General features: G+C 42.9%; 1 protein-coding gene across 1 annotated transcript in view; it reads left to right on the plus strand.

The window, feature by feature from the left end:
* The first annotated feature begins 209 nt into the window (after positions 1-209).
* Positions 210-27,216, plus strand: part of LOC121282810 (doublecortin domain-containing protein 1-like) — a 151,901-nt gene continuing 124,894 nt past the window's right edge. The window contains exons 1-2 of the mRNA XM_041196625.1: positions 210-245; positions 7,574-7,755. Coding sequence (XP_041052559.1) covers positions 210-245; positions 7,574-7,755 — 218 coding nt within the window. The remainder of the gene's footprint in view (positions 246-7,573; positions 7,756-27,216) is intronic.

A 27,216-nucleotide genomic window follows, 5' to 3' on the forward strand; every position in this document is an offset into this window, starting at 1 on the left:
GAGAGTGTTTCAAGTTGCAGTGTTGAAATATTTATGCTGATTAATATTAGTGCTTCTATATTTGGGAAAAAATATTCTGGCATGATTTTGCTTTCAACAAACAACATTATTGTTTCAATAGATGGGCCATCAAGCATGAAGGAACTGCAAAGCCTGGTCAATGGAAGCATTCGAAATTGGAGAATCCACTGTGGAACAAGCTAACGTACATGTGGCCTGTGCTGCCAGATGGTGATTTGAATGAGGTAATGGCACTTCACTGATGAGTAGACAATGTACAACACTTTTCTATAAATTTTTCATGTTACAGAGAAACCCAGAAATTGAAGTTGCCCAGGCAAAGAATTCATTAGTTCAGAACTCTCAGAAATGTAGGATAGCATGTACTTGTTTGGAGGGTTTCAGTCATGGAGGTCATTTGCATAAACTTGAATATTAATAACTTTTTGTTTACAGCTATACCTCCCTATGTATACAAAAAAATTATTTGCTCTGAAACATACCAAAGTCCTTCACATGCAAGCATTTGTAGCAGCCCATTGTGAATTCAGCAAGTCCCCAGTTACAGCGATGGGAAGAATGATGAGTTAATCTATTTTTGATCATGATTATTGAGGTAAGAATAGTGACATGGGACCTTTAAAAGAATTAGGCAGACAGGGTTTTGGTTTAATGTCGCATCAGGAAATGGTAATGAATCACAGTGTGGTGATGCACTATCATTTATAGTTGCAGGTACTTACTTTTGAATCAGAGAGTGGCTACAGCACAGAAGGAGGCCATTTGGCCCATTGTGTCCATGCCAGCTCTTTGCAAGAACTATTTCACCATTTCTTAACTGTGGCTGGGTCAAAATCCTGGAATTCCTTTCCTAACAGCACTGTGGGTGTACCTACACCACATGGGCAGTAGCGGTTCAAGAAGCCAGCTCACCACCACCTTCTCAAGGGCAATTAAGGCTTGCCCAGTGATGCCCACCCCCTTTCCCTGCCCACACCTACCTTTCCTTGTAGCCCTGCATTATTTTTTCTGTTCAAATAATTGTTCAACTCCCTTTTGAAAGCCTTGATTGAATCTGCCTCCATCAGTCTCTCAGGCATTCCAAATCCTAACTGCTCACTGCATAAAAATCTTTTTCCTCACGTTGCCTTTGGTTCTTATGTAAATCACCATAAATCGTGTCCTCTGGTTCTTGACTCTTCAGCCAATGGGATGTCTAGACCTGTCAAGTTGTCTCTCAACCTTCTCTTCTCTAAGAAGAATAACTCCAGCTTCACCAATCTATCCATATAACTAAAGTCCCTTATAACTTAATTATTCTCGCAAACCTTTTCTGCACCCTCTCGAAAGTTGACACATCCTTCATAATTTATAAAAACAAAAAAACTGCGGATGCTGGAAATCCAAAACAAAAACAGAATTACCTGGAAAAACTCAGCAGGTCTGGCAGCATCGGCGGATCTAGTTCTGTCGAAGGGTCATGAGGACTCGAAACGTCAACTCTTTTCTTCATAATGTATGATGTCCAAAATTGGACATAATACTTCAGTTGAGGTCGAAACAGTGTTTTATAAAGGTTCATCATAATGTAGATCACAAGACCATAAGAAATAGGGGCAGCAGTATTCCATTCAGCCCCTCAAGTATGCTCTGCCATTCAGTTAGCTCATGGCTGATCTGATTGGGGGGGTGGGGGGCGGGGTGGTGGCATAGTGGTATTGTCACTAGAGTAGTATCCCAGAGACCCAGGGCAATGCTCTGGGGACCTGGGTTTGAATTCCATCACAACAGATGGTGAAATTTGAATTCAATAAAAAAAAAATCTGGAATTGAAAGTCTAATGATGACCGTGAAGCCATTGGTATTTGTTGTTAAAAACTCAACTGGTTCACTAATGTCCTTTAGCGAAGGAAATCTGCTGTCCTTACCTGGTCTGGCCTACATGTGACTCCAGACCCATTGCAATGTGGTTGACTCTGAAATGGCCTAGCAAGCCCCTCAGTTCTCAAGGGCAATAAATGCTGGCCTAGCCAGTGAAGTCCCAATCTCATAATCCCATGAACGAATAAAAAAAAAATTGTGGCCTTCACTCCATCTTCCTGCCTGCTGCCTCACAATCCTTGACTCCTTTGTAGATCAAAACTCTGTCTAATTCGGCCTTGAATATAGTCAAAGGCACTGCTCTGTCGGATGGAGAATTTTAAGGATCATTGGGCCTCTGAGAAAAAAAAATCCTCCTCTGCAATTTAAATCGCAGTCTCTTAGTTTTGAAACTGTGCTCTTAGTTCTAGATTCCCCCATGAGCTGAAACACCCTCTCAGCATCGACACTGTCAAGCCCCCTCTAAATTTTGTATGTTTCAGTGAGATCACTTCTCAATCTTCTAAACTCCAGTGAGTATTGGCCCAAGCAGCTCAACCTTTCCTCATAAGACAACCCCTTCATCACAGGCATCAACCTATGGAACTGTATCTACACAAATAGATAGCCAAACATTTGGTTCTCCACTTGGACTCATTGTGAATGCTTGGCTGAGCTCCAAGACTCACAAATGCATTAGCTGAGCAGGAGTCTCTTTGGACAAACTGAAGTGGAGTATTTACTTTGTTTGATTGATAAATTATGAGGCTGTAATAAGTTTTTATTTCTGTGATTTCTTTTGTCAATATCTCTGTTTATTTGGACAAGATGAAGAGATGTTAAGTGGGAAAAGCTTCTGTTACTGATGCTGTAATAACCCTGTCTGATTGACATTTTTATGGAGTTGTGGGAGTAGCACATTTTTCAAAGCAGATTTCTGAATGCGTGTTTTTTTCCTAAGCACTTCAATACTTGCCATTGTTATTACATGGCTCACTGGTTGTATACATGACACATACTGGGTGAATTGCAGTGGAGGAGTCTGGAGGTGGCATGGGCAGGGAGGTGGCATGGAGGGGACATAGGGAACATGGAAGGGCATGGGGGACATGGGTAGAACTTTTTAAACTTTTTTTCAAAAAGTTCCCAAATCCAGACTATGGTTCATGACTTCTCTGAGGGACTGTGAATGATGAGTCCTGGAGAAGCTGGCCTGACTTCAAGAAAATTGTAGGGCTAAGAGATACCTCACAATGGAACCGGCCAGGTTGGGTGTGCAGGGTGTCAGGTTCGCTAACTGTACGCTTATCCCATGCTGGTGAAATTTACTGGTGCCAGGAATTGCAATTGGAGTCCCAGGGCTGAATTTTACCCCCATTGGGGGGGGGGAAGATGATGGGCGGGTGCATATGGGCGCGCTTCCGATCGGTGCCCCAGACCGGAGGCGCTGCGCCATTTTACATGGGTGGGCCAATTAAGGCCCGCCCAGCATGACGTCCGCAGGAAAGTGCTATGTGCTCCCGGTACGGGCAGGGGGGATTCCCAAAATCGAGAGTGCGCTCTTTCGCGCATGCACATGAAAGAGCGCACTCACCTCCCTGAGGCTAAGCGCTGCATCAGGGAGATCGCCTCTACTTTCAAAAATATTAAAAATAGAGTAAAGAAAATTCCCTTACATGTCCCCTCATGTGACAAAGTCACACAAGTTGGGACATGTCCAAAATTTTTACAAAATCTTTATTAAAATTTTTTAAAGCCTACATGAAACCTCATCCCGCCCGTGGATGAGGTTTCATGCCTTTTCTACTTCTCACCAGGGTTCCTGGCCTGCCCGCCAACCTTAAGGTTGGATGGGCAGGTCCTTTCCTTACTTAATTGACTCTGTCAATGGCCTCAATTTTGCTGCACTCCCGCCTTCCTGAAAATTTAAATTGGGTGCGGTGATGTCAGGAGTTCCCCCGACATCATCGCGCGTCATTTTACACATTGGCGAGCGGGCCCCGCCCCTGCTTGCTGACTCGTAAGATTCAGTCCCCAGAATTGGGTCCTGCCTGCCATTTTAAAATGGCTTTGGAATCAGCCTGACTCTGTGACAATCTGGCCCATGGTTTCAGACCCAGGTTTCTCACCCTCAAACTGAACGTGGAATTCTATTATGTTATCATGATTACTGTTCCCTACAGGATCCTTTGCTATGAGATCATTAATTAATCCTGTATTTACCAAATCTAAATTAGCCTGTTCCTAATTGGTTCCAGAACATATTGTTCTAAGAAACTGCCCTGAATACACTCTCTAAACTCATCCTCAAGGCTACATTTGCCAACTTGATCTATATGAAAATTAAAACTGCCATGATTATTGCAGTATCTTTCTTACAAATCTCATTATTTCTTATTTCTCTGCCCTACAGTGTTGATACCATTAGGGGTGGCTATAAACTAATACCTTCAATGACCTCTTTCCCTTGCTATTTCTTATATCAGCCCAAACTGGTTCTACATCTTGATATGCAGAGTCAACTAATTGATTTACAACAAATTTAAGATTGCTATCAGTCACTTATGCTTGCTGGAAGCTACGTATTTTCATTTGCAGGGAACATGCCCAGGCATTGCGCATTTTTTGAATTAAGCGTATATGTGGAGAACAGTAGTTCCCATGGTGCATTCTTCAGGGCAGTGCCCTTGACGAATCAGTCAATTTGCTGACCAATCAGCACCCTTTTCTCATGCAATATAAACTGTTGCTTCCTTTGAAATTTGGCATCTTGCATCTGTCCTGATGAGTGCAAGACAAAAAGCTCCAAATGCATGTCTGCTTTTTCAGATATACTCAAGTTCTGTCCTGCCAAACGACTGATTGAGATATTGTTACCTTTGTGGTGCTACTTTAAATTTAGCCGTTAGCTGATCAAACTCCTTCAGCAGATCCCCTTTCTTAGCCTTACCTGTGTTGTAGGTGCCCACTGAACCATGATAACTGGATCTTTCCCTTTCCACTCCAAGTTCATCTCCAGCCCTGAGGAGGTGGGACCAGGCAAGCAACATAGGTTTCAGGATTCATGCTGTCTGCAGAGAACTGTATCTACCACCCTATCTATATTGTCCCCTACAGTTACTACATTGCTTTTTACTTCCTCCCACCACCAGCCCCCACCACCGCCCCCCCACCCCCCCACCCCCCCCCCCCCCACCCACCCCCTCACTTAAATGTCTGGTCCACTGTACTATGGTACTTCATTCAGTTTGTTCAGCCCCCCTATGGTCCTTAACCTCATCCACACAGACTGCAAGAACCTGAATCCTTGGACCAGGGCAAGAGCTGAGGCTCCTCCAGTGCTACCTACTGGATCCCCATAGCTGCCTCACCTGTGGCCACACCCTCCTGTACCTGACCATGGACCAAATTTGAAGTACCTAACCAGAATGGTTTGACACTGCCTCCTGAAACAAACTCCTCTTTCTCATTCCCAGTCACATCTTTCCCCTTTCTCCTGATGTAACTTTCTCCTTCCCTGATGCAGCACGATGTCTGAAGCTCTGACTCCAGCTCATCAACTCTGAGCCGAAATTCCTCTAGCTGCAGACACTTACTGCAGATCACATTGGTGTCAGCCAGCTTCCACATACTACCATTGCAACATGTTTTTGCTGCATTTGTTTATTTAGCCTTCAATTTTAGGAATATCAGCCAATGATAATTTGTGGTTATATTGGGCAGGGTTTCCCGGTTGGTGAGCAGGGGGGTGGAGCCTGCTCACCAATGCGTAAAATGACGCACGATGATGTCGAGCGGAACTCCCAATGTCACCATGCCCCATTTAAATTTTCAGGTAGGCGGGGGCTCAGCAGAATCAGCTGTGTGCCTGCTGATCTGTCAATGGCCAATTGAGGCCATTGACAGTCATTGAACTAATGAATGGACCTACCCATCCAACCTTAAGGTTGGTGGGCATGCTGGGAGCCCTGGCGGGCATTAGAAAAAGCATGAAACCTCATCCACGGGCGGGATGAGGTTTCATGTAGGTTTCAAAAATGTAATTAACGTGTGTGTAAAAGTTATGGACATGTCCCAACTCATGTGACAGTGTCACATGAGAGGACATGCCAGGGATTTTTTTTCTATTTTTCAGATTTTTAAATGTACAGCCGATCTCCCTGAGGCAGCACTTAGCCTCAGGGAGATGAATGCGCTCTTTCGTGTGCATGCGTGGAAAAGCACACTCTTGGTTTAGGGAATCCACCCTCCCCCCACCCCCCCACCCTGCCCGCACATGTAAAATGGCGTCGCGCCCCCAATTGGGGGTGCCAACCGGAGGTGCACCTCTGCGCGCCCGCTCTCAAACTTCCCCCCAGCAGGGGGAAATTTCTGCCCATTAAGTTGTTTAACTAGTTAAGTCATGAACTCAATACAGTGCTTATGTCTCCCCAGTAGTAGTTCAAACAATGGTCCCTATTTAGGGAAAGAAAAAAACTCTAAAACTCCCCAAACAATCACACACCCTGCTTATCTCATTAATACCTCTGGATTGCAGATTGCAGGTTTTTCTGTCTCCCAGTCCCTGTCTTGGGCCATTCATTTTTCCATAAAAGACCATAACAGCATCACTTCCTTCATTGCACTAAATTTCTTCACTCACCAAATATCCAAGTTCAGTATCCTGTTGAAGCTGTACTCCATTGCTCTGTGCTGATTACTTAAAGCCCCTCATGAGTTTACAAGCAACTATAATTATCTGTATACATATATTTAGATGACTTTCTCAGTGAAATGCGCTGGGGGAGATTGTTGGTAACTGGGGAGTGTTGTAGATGGGTAGGACAGAATGTTAGCTCAACATCACAACCATGATGCAGAGCCAGCCTACTGTAGACATTGCTGAAAGAGATTTACTTGTGCATTCGAAAAACATATTGCAGTAGATTTCTAACCAAATTAATATTAGCCAGATTTTGCAATTGGAATAATGGCTTATCTGTCAGGGCTTACCATTATTCTGTGAAACTGACAGTAACTTTTAACATCTGCAGATGCACAGTTAAACACAGAATTTGCTGTTCGTGATTCTCTGCTCATCCCCAAGGTGTGCTGTTCAAATCCTTGCAATTGAAAGTTTTTGAAATCACTTGTGTTATAGAGAGATTAATACAGTAGTGCAAACAAAACTTGAAGAAGTTACATTGTGTTAAAAGAAGTGCACCTGGATTTTTAATGATGTGATAGTTCATAATTTCTGATGAATAACCTCTCTGGCCCTGAAAAACAAATTTTATATTTGTGGAATGTAACAAAACAAGTGTTTAAAATAATTAAAATAACTTTTTTTAAAGTTTATGATATTTCAGTTTCTATCTTAACCCCATGTGTATGACCCAATCTTTATTTCATTCACTGCAAAATAATCAGAAAATTAAGGATAATTAGTGTTTTTTACTTCCTCATTTTCTGTCTTTGAGAATTTTTCAATGTGATTGGCTGATTAGCTTTCTTGCTAGCATCTCTGTTGCTGAATGCTGGAAATCCTCTATAGATGGTTCCAGAATTAAAGTAACTTTGGGAAATGGAAAAACCAACGTGAAAGAGATCACAAGATCTTTGTGGGTAGTTTGCACTGAGGTCAATGGCAAACACTGTCACTTCACTGCTGAATGCAAAATTCAGGCCTTTATGTGTAAAAAATTAATATTATTTTTTAACTTGTTAAAACTAGGAATATGATTGGCCAATTGAGGGGTCCCTTCTCCCCAATGCTCCACCGTTGCTGAAGCCAGCTCAAAAAAGTCACGTTGGATACACGCCTGTGAGAATAAAAGTTCTGAAGAACGGGGAGAGAGATAAGTCCAGGATATTAACAGTTACAGGACCGGATATCACAAACATGCTCAAGAAAACGTAAGACCACAAAATACCTTTTTCACATCAGCCATGGTTACTGAATAACATTGTGAAGGCAGTTCCTACTGAGAGTTCAGCATTAGCAATGTGCATTTCTTCTTCTGAAGATTCCACCTTTCCACTTTAATCGATGACCCACATTCTTAGAAACATCAGGTTGCCACAGTGCAAGAACAAAACTACAGACACTGAAAATGTAATTATTAGCATGTTTTGAAAATGGATTAAAATTATTTGAAATGGAACAAAAAAAAGCTTCAGGATTCCTTAAAGGGTTGGAAACAGAGTCACACCATTTAACTCTTCTTTATTATACGCCATATAGATAATTTTGTACTAAACAAGGTATCTGATCTGCCAGCAACCCGGCCACATGGGCACCTGATCTCTGTTAATCATTCAAGTTTTGGACTTTTAGCTTTGCACTGCCCTTGAACTCATTATCATTCAAGCCTGTGAGAAGAGATTATTGACTGGTCTTCAGCCCAATACCATTCTGCATAAGCTAACTGGTTGAATTGTGGGGATGCATTTATGTTATAACTTTCGGCTATTCCAAAGAGCTCCCCATTTTGCACCAAGGTTAATGTTTTCTGTAAGAGAAAGAAGAAAGAAAGCCTTAGGCTAATCTAGTGCTTTTTACAACCACCAGACATCTCAAAGTGCTTTACAGCCAAAGAAGGGAGGCAGTGGCATTGTGGTATTGTCCCTGGGCTAGTAATCCAGAGGCCCAGAATAATGCTCTGGGGATCCCATTACAGCAGATAGTGGAATTTGAATTTAATCAATAAAAGTATATGACCATGACCATCAAACCACTGTTGATTGTCATAAAAACCCATCTGGTTCACTAATGCCCCTTTAGGGAAGGAAATCTGCTGTCTGTTCCTGATCTGGCCTTCATCTGACTCCAAATCCACAGCAATGTGGTTGACTCTTAAGTGTGGTGCCCAGAATTGGATGTGATACTATCATTGTGGCCTAAACAATATAACTGCCTTACTTTTTGTGCTGCATTTTATCTGCGTGTAAAGCCAAGGATCCCTTGTATTGGATGCCTGGAGGCTTGTTGGACCTCATTTTCAGGTTTTAAACCGACCTGCAATTAATTAATATATATTGGCAACATAGACACTGCCAGCCACACTGTCCAAGCATGCGAAATCCAACTGCTGGGAGAAATATTCCACGATTGCACATAGCGATAGACAAGCCAAACTCTCGCCCAGTCTGATACCAGTAGCTGCAGTTTAAATATAACTTGACAGTTGGAGTTCCTCCTAGATTGTCCTACCTCAGGTCTGAAAAAAGAAACACTGCAGCATTTTCAGACTTGTCTCATTTAAGTCAATTAGTGTGTTCATGTCTAATTGTGTGTTGTTTCTGATTTTTTTTTAGCTACACATTTGCTGATTGTCAGTTTCCTGCACAGACATCTTATGCTCTGTGTTGTCTCACAGGGAATAAGGAAATGGTGAGACGGCACTTGTAATTTGCAGCTGGTACAAAGAACACATTCATTGTAGATACTGTGAGCAATTCTGGCCAGCATTACTGAACTCTCTCCCACTGTGATGACTGACACAAAAAAAGTTCAAATCTCCATTTAGCAAGCTGGCTTTCCAAGCTGGCCCTCTTCCTTGATTATAAGCTTCTTTTATCCAGGATGTTTTCCTGCCTTTGAATACAGTCTGTACTAATCTATCCCTGGGTTTCTGGTTCACCTTTCTTTCCGTGGATGGCTATCTCTCAGTTAGCTGGTAGATATTTCATGCCAGCCAATCAGGAGCCTACTTCTAACATCAAGCAGTCACAATTTTCATAATGTTCCCTTTCGTTCAGTGTTGCTCCTAAAAAGATAGATTAGTCCTGCAGTCGTCAGACAGCTTGGGAACTCTCTAATTATCTAATTGACCATTCTTTATTTGATACTTTGGTGGTTAGTGGTAATGACAAATGCTTAAGAGGTGCATTGAAACTGCTATGACCGCAGCTGGTGTTAATTGCTGCGCAAACCAAATCCCAGAGGGAAACTTGACCCTTTTTTTGTATTCTGAAAATGATATGAAAATCTACTGATCTCAGCAGCAAGAAGACCAGTAACACTTTTGGGATTTTAAAAATTAGAAGTAAAAGTTTTATTGATAAAAAGAAAGAAAATTTAAGCACACAAGATTACAGTTATACAGTTAAAATTAGCCTTACAAAATATTCTCCCAAAAAGACTCTCTACTTGGTCAGACCCACAAGTAAATGCTTTCCAGGCAACACTCCCTTATAAATGTTTAACTATAAAAATCCAGTAATATTACCCAAGGCAAACTGCTGTAGCTTTAATAAAGGCATACCATATGACCTCTTAAACTCTCTCCCACTCTACTGTGGAAACCGAAGCTTTCAGAATAAGACTGCTTGTTGTAGTCCCTAGACTTTTTCTGGCTTCATTGGATGGCTAATTCAAACTGCATCTTCTCCAAGCCTAGAGCGGTTTCCAGATCTTCTTCACACATCCAAAAGCCCACAGCTACAGTCAACAGCTACATATAACAACCAACAGCTAACAGCATTTCACAGTAACTCAAAAATACCTGTTCCCCCCTTTCATCTCAGGTTCCATTGTTCTCACACCTCTTTGAAACTTAAATCTTTCCAAATAAAAAATCTTTCATGTTTCTATTTTGTCTCCGCTTTTGGGTTAATAAAATGTAATATACCTTCTTCTGTTTAATCATGGAACTCCTGCAAGATGCAAGCATGCTTCTTTGTACCTCTGACTTCCCTTTGATATTCAAATAATTTCAACTGATATAAACATGCAAATGTTAGATCCAACCTATTCACTTGTACCTCAAACGTAACGCCTCTATCCTTTCATGTTTTAAACCCCCTAGACAATCTGCCTTCTAGTAATTTTTCCTCGCTTAATTAAATCATTTACACACCCTTCTTCACAGAATAGCACAATATTCCCCATTCTCCCAGAATGAACACCAAATCTGTCTGCATTGGCATCTATACATGTGCCTTTCCAATGCAAGTCTCTGAATTGCAATCAGAAGCAGGGATTCTGAGTGCCTTTGTCCGTCTCTCGCCCAGGAAATATTAGATTATAGGAGGCTAATCAAGCCCATCAAACATTTTCCGCCATTCAATTAAATCATGGATTACCTGTACTTTAACTCCATCCACTCACCCTTTAATATTCCTGTGCAACAAAAAATGATCAATCTCCATTTTAAAATTTTCAATTGACCCCTAGCCTCAATTACTTTTTGGAGAGATAGTTCCCCATTTTCACTACCCTATGTATGAAGAAATGCTTCCTGATATGGTGCATCTCTAATTTTAAAGTTATGCCCTCTTTTTCTGGACTCCCTTATCTGTTGAAGTCATTTTTCTCCATCTACCCTATCAACTTTAATCATCTTAAACACCTCAGTTTGATCACCCCTTAATCTTTTATACTCAAGGGAATACAATCCTAGTCTATGCAACCTATCCTCCTAATGTAATTCTTATAGTCCCAATATCATTCTGGTTAACCTGTGTTGCATTCCCTCCAAGGTCATTATATCCTTCCTGAGGTGTGGTGCCCTGTATTGAACCCAGTACTTCAGATGGGGATCTGACCAGAGTGTTATACAATTAGAGCATAACTTCCAGGAACAGTGGGAACAATTGTTGCATCTCCTGCTGTCAACCCAGTGAGGTCAGATAACTCAACATAAACCTAATCTGGCACCTCCTGGGCCTGTATGCCTCTGTATTACACTGGGTGGCGCTCTTACCCAACTAAACCATTAAGGGAGCTAGGCAGCATTAGCAAAACAAATAATCAAGTCTACATACCCCATGTAAAATGAATAAGAATAAAGAAGGTATAACTGGAAACTATGCTAAAGGACTGTCAGAGGTATAACTGTTCCCACATTAACTTAATAAGAAACAAACCAGCATAGATTAAGGGGAAGATCCATTCTATTAGCCCTCCTTAATGTTTTTTGAGGGTAAATGGAATAATGGCATGTCAAATGCCTTAGATTATTTCAGTTTTTAAAAGTTGTTGGAAAAGTTCCATATGAGAAACTTCGAATAAAAATATTCGTCACCGGAATCCAGGGTAAAACAAAAGACTGGGTAAAAATCTGGTTACAACATAGAATGCTCAAGAGTCCTTATGTGAAGAATCCCTGTAGGAACCAGAACCATCTACAGAATGGTCATATTTACTAATGACACAAAACCAGGTAGAACAGTAGAGGTAGGGGATGCAGCAATCGATTCTCAAGAAGAATATGGATTGTTTAGCAATATGGGCAAACACATGGCAAATGCATTCATAACACTCAAACATGTATTACTCAAAGGCCAAAAATTGTGGAGCCCAAGTAAAAAATTCATGCAACTCAATGTTTCAGGAATGTCCTGGGAGCGACAGAAGACACATACTTACAATGATCCATGTGGTAAGAACTAAAAGAATGCTGGGACACATAACCAGAACAGTGTAAGGGGCAATAAGTTGTGCTGAGGTTTTGCAATGCACTGCTGAGTTCTGGATACCACCTCACAAAAAAGATATTCAAGTAATGGAAAAGGTACAGAAAAAAGTGGCAAGACAAATCTTCAGTGGAAAGGGGATGAGCTATGATGACAAATTAGAGAATAGAAGAAGCCACCTAACAAATATGTAGAGTATAATTGATAGAGATTTCAGTGCAAAGACTAGCAAATTAGAATAAGAGCAAAAAAATGCTGGAGACCTTCAGCAGTCAGGCAGTATCTGTGGAGAGAAACAGAGTTAGTGGGCTGAATTTCCATTGAGCTGGAATGTCCCAGACTCCACCATCACCATCCCTGGGAATGTCCTTTCCCACCGGCAGGACAGACCCAGCAGAGGTGGCGGCACAGTAGTATACAGTCGGGACGGAGTTGCCCTGGGAGTTGTCAACACCGATTCTGGACCCCATGATGTCTCATGACATCAGGTCAAACATGGACAAGGAAACCTTCTGCTGATTATCATGTGCTGCCCTCCCTCAGCTGATCAATCAGTGCTCCTCCATGTTGAACACCACTTGGGGGAAGCACTAAGGGTGGCAAGGGTGCAGAATGTACTCTGGTTGGGGGACTTCAATGTCCATCACCAAGACTGGCTCAGTAGCACCATAACTGATTGGGTAGGGTGACTCCTAAATGACATAGCTGCTAGACTGGGTCTGCAACAGGTGATGAGGGAACCAACAAGAGAGAAAAACATACTTGACCTCACCTCACCAACCTGTCTGCTGCAGGAGTATCTGTCCATGATAGTATCGGTAGGAGTGACCACAATGCAGTAATTGTGGAGATGAAGTCCCGCCTTCACATTGAGGATACCCTCCATCGTGTTATGGGGCACTACCTCCATGCTAAATGGGATAGATTTCAAACAGATTTAGCAACTCAAGACTGGGCATCGATGAGGTGCTGTGAGCCATCAGCAGCAACAGAATTGTACTCAAACATAATCTGTATCCCCATGGTCTGGCATATCCCCGACTCTACCATTAGCATCAAGCCAGGGGATCTTGTGTGCCAAAACAGAATAAGCAGCAAGCAATAGATGGAACTAAGCGATCCCACAACCAACAGGTCAGATCTAAGCTCTGCAGTCCTGCCACATCCAGTTGTGAATGGTAATGGACAATTAAACAGCTCACTGGAGGAGGCGGCTCCACAAATATCTCCATCCTAAATGATGGAGCCCAGCAAATCAGTGCAAAAGACAAGGTTGAAGTATTTGCTACAATCTTCAGCCAGAAGTGGTGAGTGGATGATCCATCTCGGCCTCCTCTGGAGGTCCCAAGCTTCACAGATGCCAGTCTTCAGCCAATTCAATTCACTCCACATGATATCAAGAAACAGTTGAACATGGCTATGGGTCCTGACAATATTCTGGCAATATTATTGAAGACTTGTGCTCCAGGACTTGCTGCACCCCTAGCCAAGCTGTTCCAGTACAGCTACAACACTAGCATCTATCCAGCTCTCTGGAAACTTGCCCAGGTATGTCATGTACACAAAAAGCAGGACAAATCCAATCTGGCCAATTACCACCCCATCAGTCTACTCTCAATCATCAGTAAAGTAATGGAAGGGGTCATCAACAGTGTTATTAAGCGGCACTTTCTTAGCAATAACCTGCTCATTGATGACCTGTTTGGGTTCCGTTAGGGCCACTCTGCTCCTGACCTCATTGTGGCGTAGGTTCAAACATGGACAAAAGAGCTGAAGTCCCAAGGTGTGTGAGAGTAACTGCACTTGACATCAAGGCCACATTGTGGCACCAAGGAGCCCAAGCAAAACTGGAGTCAATGGGAATCAGCAGGAAAACTCTCCACTGGGTGGAGTCATACCTAGCACAAAGGAAGATGGTTGTGGTTGTTGAAGGTTAGTCATTTCAGCTCCAGGACATCACTGCAGATATTTCTCAGCGTAGTGTCCTCGACCCAACCATCGTTAGCTGCTTCATCAATGACCTTCCTTCCATCATAATGTCAGAATTGGGAATGTTCATTGATGATTGCACAATGTTCATCACCATTTGTGACTCCTCAGATACTAAAGCAATCCATGTCCAGGTGCAGCAAGACCTGGGGTTGACAAGTGGCAAATAATATTCACTCCACACAAGTGCCAGGCAATGATCATCTCCAACAAGAGAGAATTTAACCATCACCCCTTGACGTTCAATGGCATTACCTTCACTGAATCCCCTACTATCAACATTCTGGGGTTACCATTTACCCGAAATTGACTAGCCATATAAAAAGTGGATACAAAAGCAGGTCAGAGGCTAGGAATCCTGCGATGAGTCACTCACTTCCTGACTCCCCAAAGCCTGTCCACCATCTACAAGGCACAATTGTGATGGAATACTCCCCGCTTGCCTGGATGAGTGCAGCTCCCACAACATTCAAGAAGCTTGATACCGTCCTGGACAAAGCAGTCCACCTGATTGGCACCACATCCACGAACATTCACTCCCTCCATCACTGATGCACAGTAGCAGCAGTGTGTACCATCTACAAGATGCACTGCAGGAATTCACTAAGGCTCCTTAGACAGCACCTTCTAAACCCACACCACTACCGTCTAGAAGGACAAGGGCAGCTGATACATGGGAACATCACCACCTGGAAGTTCCCCTCCAGGTCACTTACCATCCTGACTTGGAAATATGTCACTGTTCCTTCACTGTCATTAGGTCAAAATCCTGGACCTCCCTTCCTAACAGCAATGTGGGTGTACCTACACCACATGCACTGCAGCATTTTAAGAAGGCAGTTCACCACCACCTTCTCAAGGGCAACTAGGGGTGGACAATAAACGCTGGCCCAGCCAGCGACGCTCACATCCCATGAATGAATAACAAAAAAAACTTGGGGCCCCTTCAAAAATGGCCGGTAGGTCCCGATTCTAGTATTCCAAACCCCAATTCCAGGCTGTTTGATTTTCAGGAGTGCCTTTAAAGGTTGGGGCAGGTTCCTGTCAAAACCTGGCACTCCTGACCTGGCCTGTTCCATTGCAGAGATTGGCACATCCTACTCCTTGGCAATTTTCACAGCATTGGGCTACGTTTTTAAAGAGTCATGGCTCACGGCTCCTCAGGGGAGTCATGAACCCTAGTCCACGTGAGGGACTTTTTCAAAGGTGAGTTCCAAAGGTCCTCCTCATGCCCCCTATGTCAAGCTATGGAATTCCACCTGCCCTTCAAGGCTCCTCATGTCCCCATGCCAAGCTATGGCACTCTACCTCTTCCCCCCTCATTGGCCCCTCATCCCCCTATTCCAAGCTATGGATCTCCACCCACCCCTCATGGCCCCTCATGCTACCTATGCCAAACTATAGCACTTACAAGCCCATTAACCCACTATAACTATATCCAACCAATGAAACCTAGAGTGACCATAGGATGTGCAAAAAAGAAACATAAGAAGTTAATTCATTTGTTCATTGCTTTTCAATATGTTTTTTTTAAAAAAAGTAATTTCACTGTAAGGCAATAAAAGAGTCAATTACCCAAACCCTTCTAAAGTATCAAATAACATAAACCACAAACACCTGAAACCACTTAACCTTGTGTAAATAAACATTGTGACATTGACCGCAGAGATCAGAGAGCCAGAGCTGTCAATCAAGCAATGTTTTCTCTGAGGGCAGTTGTTTCAACAAGAATAATGGACATCTGGGCTGTCAGCCATGCATATATAACGTGGCATATGAGTGTGTAGGGGCTGATGGGGTGGGGGCTGGGTCAAAATTGCACAGCATTGAAGCGCACCTTTTGAACAGCCAGCCTTGGCACTTGGTGGACCCTGTGGCTGCCTCCGAACTTCTTCTCGGGTCAGCTGGCCTAACTCCAGCTTGCACGCAACCCGCCACCCCTGGCAATGAAGATCCTGTTTTTGCAGGCACTTTCTCCTGAGGTGTGGGGGATGAGCCGGGAATTTCCCAGACTCCCACTCCCCACCTCTAGGATGAAAATTCGGGCCAATGTTTCAGGTCGAGTTGCCCTTTCATTTGAACTGATGAAAGGCCATTTTGCCCTGAAACATTGGCCTGGATTTTCACTGTCAGGTTGAAGCCCGGTATTCATGAGGGGACCTTTCAAAAGGTATGTTCAAAAGGTCCCCTCCTGCCCCCTATGCCAAGTCAGGAATTGTCCTGACTCCCCCTACCCACCTCGAGGATGAAAATGCAGGCCATTAACTCTGTTGCCTGACCTGCTGAGTATTTCTGGAATTTTTTGTTTTTATTTCAGATTCCCATCGTCCGCAGTATTTTCCTTTTGAATAAAGCAGAATAACTTGGTTCTAGGCAACTCTGAAATATAAGTTGATTTCACGTGACCTTGGCATCAATTTTCTGATCTCTCAGTTCTCAATCTATTACCTGGGCCTCATCATCTGACCCCAGAAGTAGTACAGTATTGCTGTCTCCTGGGGGTGTTCAGGCACCAAATAAAGAGAGTATTGGTTCTAGGGGCGTAGGATGGGGCTTGAATTTCTTTCTGAACCTTTGTGGTGGCCTGTGAACATTGAGATTGCAGCCACAGAGTCCAGTTCAGCCTGATTTATGCTTAAATACCTTACTTTTTGGTGTGAGCTGTTTGAATTTTGTGGACCTGAAGGTTTGAAAAGGAAGAAAGGCTTGCAATTCTATAGCTCCTATCATGACCTCAGGACATCCCAAAGCGCTTGACAACCAATTAAGTACTTTTGAAGCAAAAACAGAAAATGCTGGAAAAACTCAGCAAGTCTGACAGCATCTGTGGAGAGAGAAATCTCTTGCAGGTCTGACAGCATCTGTGTTTCTCTCTCCACAGACGCTGTCAGACCTGCTGAGTTTTTCCAGCATTTTCTATTTTTGTTTCAGGTTTCTAGCATCCACAGTATTTTGCTTTTATCCAAGTGCTTTTAAAGTGTGGTCACTGTTGTTATGCTGCAGAAGTCCTGTTCATAGTCCTGTTGCCTCCACAGTGAATTGCAAACAGAAAGGGCTTTTAGTATTAGCAACATGAGAGATATTTACAAATTAATATGCAACCTACAAACTGCATAGTGTGAACCTAATCAACTCAAGAATGGAAGAGAATGGACGTACCTACTGTAGAGCAGTAATCCATGGTGAACTGCCACCTCGAAGCCAATGCAGGATTTAATAAAGAGAATTTAAAAGTAGTTTCAAGACAGTACCACCAACACATTGGTGAAAACTAGGAACAGATTTATTATTACCAGCAAACCTCTGAGAAATTCTGTGAAATCATTACAGACAGCTCTGTTCAGTTTGAGCAGAACCACACAATCTCAGGGCTCCACAAAGTCCTTTGCAGTCAATGAAGTACATTTGAAGTGTAGTCATTGAAGTGTAGTCATTGTTGTAATGTTGGGGCGGCTGCTCATATCCTAACTTGCATCATGTCCCTTTCACCCATCACCGCTACACTCACTGACTTATGAATACTTCTGGTCCACCAGTGCTTTGATTTTGAATCTCCCTCCCTACCCTCGCCCCTCCCTACCTCAGTAACATCCTCCAGCCCAAAAAGCCTCAGAGAATTCTGCATTCCTTCAATTCCAGCCTCACAGTATCCTCCATTCCTTTCACTCCCATCATATGGTTCATGACTTTGGCCATCTAGCCCTAAGCTCTGCAATCTCCTCCATGAACCTTTCCCTCTTTACCTATCTCTCCTAATAAAACCTCTTTTAAAACCTAACTCTTTGGATAGCTTTCAGCCACTTGCCCTAATGTCTCCTTCTTTGCTCAGTGTCAATTTTTGTTTGATTATACTCCTGTGAAGTGCCCTGGGAAGTCTTATTGAGTTAACGTTGTTATGCAAACACAAATTATGGTTGAAACATGACAGCCAGTTTGCACACAGCAAAGTCCTACAAACAGCAACAAGAAAAATCTGTTCAATGATGTTGGCTCAGGGGTGAATATTGGCCACAATGTCAGGAGGACTCCTTTGATCTTCCTTGTATACCATAGGATCTTTGGTATCCAACTGAGAGGGCAGACCAGGCTTCAGTTTAATGGCTGATCTGAAACCCTGACAGTGTTGTTCAAATTGGCAGAAGGAACCCTGAATGGGTTCTCTTCCAGGTATGAGTTCCAATCCTTATGATTGTTCAGTATCTGTTGTACCCAGCTGATCTGCGCATCTCAAGGAAGACCTAGGAAATGCTCCCCTCTATTTTCTGCTGTAAACTCAATTCAAAGAGTGACACTCTTGAGTGGCTTTAGACTCTAAATGGACCTGAACATGTTCAAGAAACGCGAGCTTGATTCTCAACTTATCCCCGAAAGGAATCAGGTCTTCTCAATATTCCAATCAGTTATACTGGCAAGAATATGTTTTAGAAAACTGTTACATTGTTGGGCCAGGAAAGGGAAAGAGAGACCGTTTTCACAGGCAATCAGTGCAAACTCTGACAGAAAAGCCCCAGTTTTTAGTTGGCAATGACCTTTTAGCTCCAACAAAGGATCTCAAACACCAATCTGTCTGTTTTCAGTTAATATTTGTTGTGCATTTTCTGCATCTGTCTCAGATAATAAACATTTACAGGGTTTTTCTTTATAATCACCCCAAGCTCATTTCAATGGATAATATGTATATAATGAATGAGAGGATATAGGCTAGTTTTCTTAAGTCCTTAAAATTAAAAGGAAAATGAAAATCCAATTTTTGTTTATTCCCCTTGTTTGAGTTCCTTGAACCACAACCCTACCCTGAGCTGATTATCTCCTCCTTTGGTGTCCATCCTGCCCTATGACTTGCTTTCCCTCTTTCTGGGATGCAAAGTTCTTTCAATGCTATTCTGAATATTATTTCTTGCCTCAATAGAACCTTTCTCACCTCTATGTCCAAAGGTCATGAATTCATCAGGCCATTCAGAGATTTAAGCATCAAATAAAGCCTGCCACTCCAATGTAGCATTGAGAGAGAGCTGCACGGTCAGAAATACTGTTTTTCAAAGGAGACAGTAAACATTAAATTGTCCTCCCTCTCAAATGGAAGTAGAAGATCCAGTGACAATGTTTGAAGAAGGTTAAAGGTGTTCTCTTGATATCCTGGCCAACATACTGGCCTAGCCAGCGATGCCCACATCCCATGAATGAATAAAAAAACATTCATGCCCCTGCCTAGACCAGTAACGCTCGTATTATCTGGTGATTTATCTCGTTGCTTATTGTAGGACCCATAAGAAATAGGAACACAAGTAAGCCATTTGGCCCCTTGAGCCTGCTCTGCCATTCAATTAGGCCATATGGTCTGACTGTGGCTTTAACTCCACTTTCCTGCCTATCCTCGATCACCTTCAACTCCCTTGTAGATCAAAAATCTGTCCACCTCAGCTTTGAATATATTTAATGAGCCAGCCTCCCCTGCTGTCTGTGGAAGAGTATTGCAAAGTTTAAGGCACTCTGAGAAAAGAAATTCATCCTCACCTTGGCCTTAAATAGAAGATCCCTAATTCTGAAACTATGCCTCCTAATTCTAGATTCCCCCAAAAAGGGAAATATCCTCTCAGCATCTACTCTGTCAAGCCCCCTCAGAATCTTATATGTTTCAATAAGGTCACCTCATTCTTCTAAACTCCAGTGAGTATAGGTCCAACATGCTCAACCTTTCCTCATAAAACAAGCACTTCCTCCCAAGAATCAATCTATTTAATCTTCTCTGCACTACCTCCAATGCAAGTATATCCCTCCTTTAATGAGAAGGCACTAATATGCACAAATTGACTATTGTGATTCCCTACTTAGCAGCATGACATTTGGTGTGAAGTGCTTTGGGATATCCTGGGAGCGTGAAAAAGTCCTACACGTAGTTCTTCAATCATGGGATGTGGGTGTCGATGGCTAGGCCAGCATTTATTGCTCATTCCTAATTGCCCTTGAGAAGGTGGTGGTGAGCTGACTTCTGGAACCACTGCAGTTCATATGCTGTAGGTGTACCCACAGTGCTGTTAGGCAGGGAGTTCCAGGATTTTGACCCTGTGACAGTGAAGGAATGGCTATATATTTCCAAGTCAGAATGGTGAGTGGCTTGGAGGGGAACTTTCAGGCAGTGGTGTTTCCATGTGTCTGCTGCCCTTGTCCTTCTAGATGGCAGCAGTCGTGGGTTTATCCCTATCTAAAGGTGTCAACTTTAACTCAGCGATAACAGTCTTACCTCTGTGTCAGAAGATCATGGGTTGAAGCCCCACTCCAGAGACTGGAGCATGCACTTTAGTCTGGGATTTCTGTGCAGTACTGAGGGAATGCTACTGCTTCTCACTAAGAATTCTTTGCTGGTTGTTCACTTTGCCCTTTTCTAAATGGCCCAGTATCACCATATATTCACAATGCAGAAGGAGGCCATTTTGCCCATCAAGTCTGCACTGGTTCTCTGAAAGAGCATTCCACCTAGTCCCACTCTCCTACCTTATTCCCATAACATTCTCTCTTTTCAGATGGCAATCCAATTGGAAACTCACCTTGTAACCTAGAGAGCTGCCCCCACTCCCCTGCTCTAGTGTTGTATGATGTATTGGCAGCCAGTGCACCTGATGTCTTGGTATTCTGTCACTCTGCCTGAAAAAAACCCAATTAGTAACAATAACAAGGCTGTGCTTTCAGAAGGCTTCTATTAAAGCGAATTAAAGAATGGAGCTGTGCTTTAATTAGTTAATAGGGGTTTTCTTTTTAATCTCACACTATCAGTAGAGATCTGTGAAAATACTAGTGTTATAAATTAATCCATAAAGCAAAGCTGAGCCTGAAATTGAAATCTCTGATGCATGGATATTAATATCAAATACACTATTAACCAGTCTGTGATAGCAAAACCTTTTTTAATATTTTCTGTGCATTTTAAACAAAACAGATTTTTGACACACCCAGTCAGGTCTGTACAACTGCTGCACTTTTATTACTGCCACTGCCTCTAACACAGAAAAACCTCTCCATTGTTCTCATTAATTCACAGTGTGTCATCTCGCTCTTCTAAATAGACATGACTCTCCCTCATCTGCCTCTGTTATCATATCACCTCATAACCAAAGAAGAAATAATGAGTACATGCTATTTTTGTCTCCACTGAGCAATTGGAGATACACATAAGGTTGTTATTCACTTGTTCCTTGCCTATTAGATTAAGGGCGTAGATTGCCAGCAGTGCAGTGTGAACATTTGTACAGCAGAGGACGCTTGTCTAAGATGGAGCAATGGTAGCAATGTCCACCCTGATTCAGGAGGTAATAAACTCAAGTCCTACACCAGGCATAATCCTGGTTGACACAGCCAGTGCAGTACTGAGGGATGTGCTGCCTATCAGATCAGACATTAAATAGAGCTCCATCTGCCCCCTCAGGTGTATGTAAAAGATTCTGGGGCATAGTTTTGAAGAAGAGCAGGGAAATAATCCCCAGCATTTTGGCCGATTTTTATCCCTCAGCCAGCATCAGTAAGAACAGATTGTGAGAACAATATTGTCACATTGCTGTTTGTGGGAGCTTGCTGTGTGTAACTTGGCTACTGTGTTTCTTACATGACAGCACTAAACACACTTCAAAAGTACTTTATTGACTGTAAGCGCTTTGGGACATCCTAAGGTCATGAAAGGTTGTGACATCCTGGTCCTATCTTTTAAATTATTAATTACTTCAAGGCAAATCATTAGAAGTGAGCTACATTTTGTCTTGGTGGATTTATTACTGTGAAAACACAATTCACTCACTGCTGATACACAGTCTAACAAGCAGTTAGAGCTGAAGGCTGGGTTGGCACATGCAAACTCAACTCAGAGACTGACAAGTGTTTAAGCAGTGTGCCTGAGCTTGTGTTTTTTTTCAATTTTATTGAGATATGCAAAGCTCACACTTGACTGGGCCACTGTACATTCTAAACATTCCCCAATTCTCTAGTTTCATCCATCTGGAGTGTGCTACGCCTTGACAGGGCCAATGTCCTAGCCAGCAGTAGGGGAAGGCCAAGTAGCAGATGTTTTGATGCAGTGCAGTTATCGGATAGGGGAGGCACAGGCATATCCAATTCAGATGAAAGGTCATTGACCTGAGATGTTAACTCTGTTTCTCTCTCCACAGATACTGCCAGAACTGCTGAGTTAATTCCAGCATTTTCTGTTTTCATATCAGATTGCCAGCATTTGCAGTATGATTTCCAGCCTCCACAACATTATGCTTTTGTTTAGCCCTATATTAAATATAAATATAGACTTCTTTATTTAAGCATTTTCCAGTTTTGTGGAGATCCCCAGACAAAGTAAGCAATTAACCCCTTCAGATACATAAAATAATCACAGTAAGGTTTTTGATGTTACAAATTAACATAATCCTCAATTAAATAGATGGACTGCCAGATCTTTTTGGAATAGGAAGTCAAAATGCAGCCCATTGAAAATCTATCAGCTTCCAATGATGGCGTAATGCATTTTCTTTTCTTATTTTGTTCATTCATGGGATGTGGGTGTCGCTGGCTAGACCAGCATTTATTGTCCATCCCTAATTGCCCTTGACATGGGGGTGGTGAGCTGCCTTTTTGAGCCGCTGCAGTCTATGTGATGTACAAACACCCACAGTGCTGTTAGGGAGGGAGTTCCAGGATATTGAACCACCAACAGTGAAGGAACAACGATATAGTTCCAAGTCAGGATGGTGAGTGACTTGGAGAGGAACTTTCAGGTAGTGTCGTTCCAATGCATCTGCTGCCCTTGTCCTTCTAGGTGGTCGGAGTCATGGGTTTAGATGGTGCTGTTGAAGGAGCCTTGGTGAGTTCTGCAGTGGAGCTTGAAGATGACACACACTGCTGCCCCTGTGTATTGGTGGTGGAGGGAGTGAATGTTTAAGGTGGTGGATGGGGTGCCGATCACCGGGCTGCTTTGTCCTGAATGGTGTTGAGCTTTTTGAGTGTTGTTGGAGCTGTACTCATCCAGGCAAGTGGAAAGTATTCCATCATACTCCTGACTTGTGACTCGTAGATGGCGGACAGGCTTTGGGGAATCAGGAGATGATCTACTTTCCGCAGAGTTCCCAGTCTCTGACCTGCTCTTGTAGCCACAGTAGTTATATGGCTGATCCAGTTCTGCTTCTGGTCAATGGTACTCCCCAAAGATATTGATAGTAGGGCATTCATCAATAGTAATGCCATTGAATGTCAAGGGGAGATGGTTAGATTCTCTCCTGTTAGAGATATTCATTGCCTGGTACTTGTGTGGCACAAATATTACTCGCCACTTATCAGCCCAAGCCTGAATATTGTCCAAGTTTTGGCCTTATGATGAAGGGAAGGTCATTGATGAAACAGCTGAAGATTGTTGGGCCTAGGGCACTATGCTGAGGAACTCCTGCACTAATGTCCCAGGATTGAGATGATTGACCTTCAACAGCCACAACCATCTTTCTTTGTGTTGGGAATGACTGGTGCCAGTTGGGTGAAGTGGAAGATGAGTCAGATGGCAGGTAGGTAGGCTATTAGGGTGGCAAGTGAGTAGGATAGTAAGATAGTAGGTGGATAGGGTTGTACGTGGGTAGGGTGATGAGGTCAGGTCATGTGGAGTTGGGTGGTCAGGAGGAAATCAAAGGGGTGGTCAGGGGATGGAGTCGGGTTAAGGGGGTCAAATAGGGAGGTCGGTGGGGAGTCAGTTGTATTGTCACTTGGGAGTTAGATAAGGGTTTTCCTTTCTAACACTTTTTGGGTAGCTATCCAGGTAAGTAAATATGAGCTGCCCAAAGTCACCAACTCTAACTCAGAGTTTTTTGGGGAGACCCAGGGAGCAGGGGAATTGCCTATCAGAAGTTCAAACACCCTGGGGAATTCCCACAGAGTCAGGATGTCAGGACTTCCGAGGGGTCCCAACAGGTATCTTGGAAACCAGAAGATCTGGGCCCTGGCTCTATTAAGGGGATACAACCTGATTGGGTAAACTGGAGATCCACTGACTTTCCAAAAACAATTGTCTAATCATGCTTCATACCCAGTTTTATCTGTGATTTTTTTAAGACTTACTTAAAAGTTAAGGTATCTTACTAGAGAATACATCAGTGCAATAAAGTGGCTTACTATTTTGCCTGGAATCCCCATTCTTTTTAGTGACCCCCCACATGTTGTCATCCCCAAAACTAAAACAAGTAGAACTTTCATACTTCCTGACCTCACAGTGACCCTCACTACTGTGTGAATCTAAAAAACATTTTAGCCAATCTGTTCCACGCACTGTCGAGGTGAGCCACTATCTAACACTACACTGTTAAATGAATCCATAACTAATACGCTCATCACAGGACTAGTGACCAGTACAATTCCTTCAGCCTGATCATTATCATTATCTTCAACTTCCAGCTTCTTTGTGCCATGCATCACTCCGAGAACCTTTCTGTTCCACTTTCGGCAGTTCACCACATAATGATCTTTTGAGTCACGTATGAGTTAACTGTTCCCGAGGTATTCCAGGGGCTCATTCACTTATGATTGCTGCTGCAATCCCTTTGTCTGCTGTGGTGTCCAGATCTTCTCAAAGTGCTTCCATCCTCATTCTTCCTGACTGTAAATCTTCCATTGTACTGGCACCTGTGTCCAGTATCTGGACGATCTCGAAATGGCTCAAACATTGAATTCTCCATCCTTTGTGACAATGCAGCATTTGTGCCATCAAGGCTGCTGAAATGACTGCTTCCTCAGGAATATTTTCAAGGCAGCAGCCTTCTGATCCGAAATGGAGTCTCTTTCAAAGAACTGAACCCCAGTTAAGACAAAGAGCATGTCCATTTGCAACATCTTGGCACAATCTAGTAATTTAAATGCAAGCAGTCTGTTAAAGTCCATGATATCTTCCTCCATGGATGACCACCTGACTCGCGAAATCTATCAAAGTCTGACCATGCCTTGTAGGCATCCAAACAGTCATCATTCTGGTGAATTTCATCCATGAAACGTAATAGAAGAGCCAAACCTTTGTCCATATCCAACTAATGAACATCCATGGACAGAATACTTTGCTTCTGATTTTATTTTTGTTAGGAGGCGACAATGCCAAGACCACACCTGCTTTGCTCTTTGGTCAGAACGTAACCTGTGTCCACATATCCATTTCATTATTCCATAAAGTCATGAACTTCAGACTGTGAGAATATTAGCAGCTAATCATAGCCGGACAATTTATACTTGCTGTCAGTTATTCTTCACAAACTTACTCGGATTGTAATCTTCTGTCTGAAAATAAAATTTCTTAGTTTCCAACTTTAACCTTTGGGCAATCGTTCTTTGCTACTGTTGTTAAACTCCTGACAGCCAGCAGCTGAAGTAGGAGATCAGAAGCCAATCTTTACTCAGACCTATTCACAGAGTGAGACATTAGAAGAGTATAGCTCCTAACTCTATTTCCACACTAGTGTCATTAAGTGTCTCTTCATATTCTCATTTAAAATAAAACAAATAGTCAATAAAATAAACTATTACATAGGTAGGCAGCCCCTGATGGGGCACTGTAACGAAAACAAAATGTCAAAGGAAACTTATTAATCAAACCACAATATAATTCCCAGGGATGATGATGCACTTCAGCCCCCTGTGGTGCCCATCGGCCATGGATGGCCTCAAACGTACCAGTGGACACCGCATGCTCCCTCTCTAGGGCAATTACCCAGCCGTGAACATAGTCGCGGAAGAGGGGCAGACAGTCAGTTGGGTTGGATGATTCTCTCGATCGCCCACTACCTGGACTTAGTGTCCCTTGACCTGGGCCATTGTAATTTCTAAATTACTTAACATTTCCCAATGCTTGCATTGAGAATTCTCCAAGTGCTCAAGAAACTACCCAATCAATGCCCTCCACTTGCATATACTTAACCTTCATTTGTACAATTAACATAAATGACCTCCTTCTTGACATAATGACTCTGGAACTATATGACTTTGCTTCTTTAGGGTCTGGCTTGATTGTAAGCATCTTTGTAGGAGCATATAGGTGGCTTTGGGGCGTGAATATCAGTTTTCCAACTGTACAATTATACTCACACATACAACTATATATTTTCCTCCTGTCTAAAAAACAGCTTTTCACCACCATTCTCTGTTTCCTGTCCATCAGCCAACTTCATATCTATCTTCCATTGGCCCTTTTATTCCAAGAGCTTCAGTGCAAAAGACAAGGGCTGAAGTGTTTGCCACCACTTTGAGCCAGGATTGCCGATTGGATGATGCAACTCGGCCTCCTCCCAAGCAGCCCAGCATCCCAGCTGCCAGTCATCAGCCAATTTTATTTTGTTCCATGTGATATCAAGAAATGGCTGAGCGCACCGGGTCCTGCAAAGGCTGCGGACCCAACAACAACTCAGCTGTAGTGCTGAAGACTCCAGAACTAGATGTGCCACCAGCCAAACTATTCCAGTGCACCTAACATCAAACTGACAAAGTGATAAATTGACCAGGTATATTCTGTCTACAAAAAGCAGGACACATTCAATCCTGCCAACTATTGCCCCATCAGTCTACACTCGATCATCAGCAATATGCCAGAAGGAGTTGTCACCAGTGCCTCAAAGCAGCACTTACTCAGCAATTACCTGCTCATTGATGTTCAGTTTGGGTTTCATCAGGGCCATTCAGCTCCAGACCCCATTACAGCCTTTGTTCATGCATGGACCAAAAGCTGAACTTAAGAGGTGAAGTGAGAGTAACTGCCCTTGTTATCAAGGCAGCATTTGACCAATTTACAAGGAACCCTAATAAAATTAAAGCCAATGGGAATCAGGGGGAAAACTTTCTACTGACTGGAGTCATACCTATTACAAGGAAAGATGGTTGTTGGAAGCCAATCAGACATTGCTGCAGGAGTTCCTCAACGTAATGACCTAGGCCTTACCTTCTTCAGCTGCTTCATCAATGGCCTTCCCTCCATTATGA

Source organism: Carcharodon carcharias, chromosome 10, assembly GCF_017639515.1.
Source record: "Carcharodon carcharias isolate sCarCar2 chromosome 10, sCarCar2.pri, whole genome shotgun sequence".
Taxonomy (NCBI): Eukaryota; Metazoa; Chordata; class Chondrichthyes; order Lamniformes; family Lamnidae; genus Carcharodon; species Carcharodon carcharias.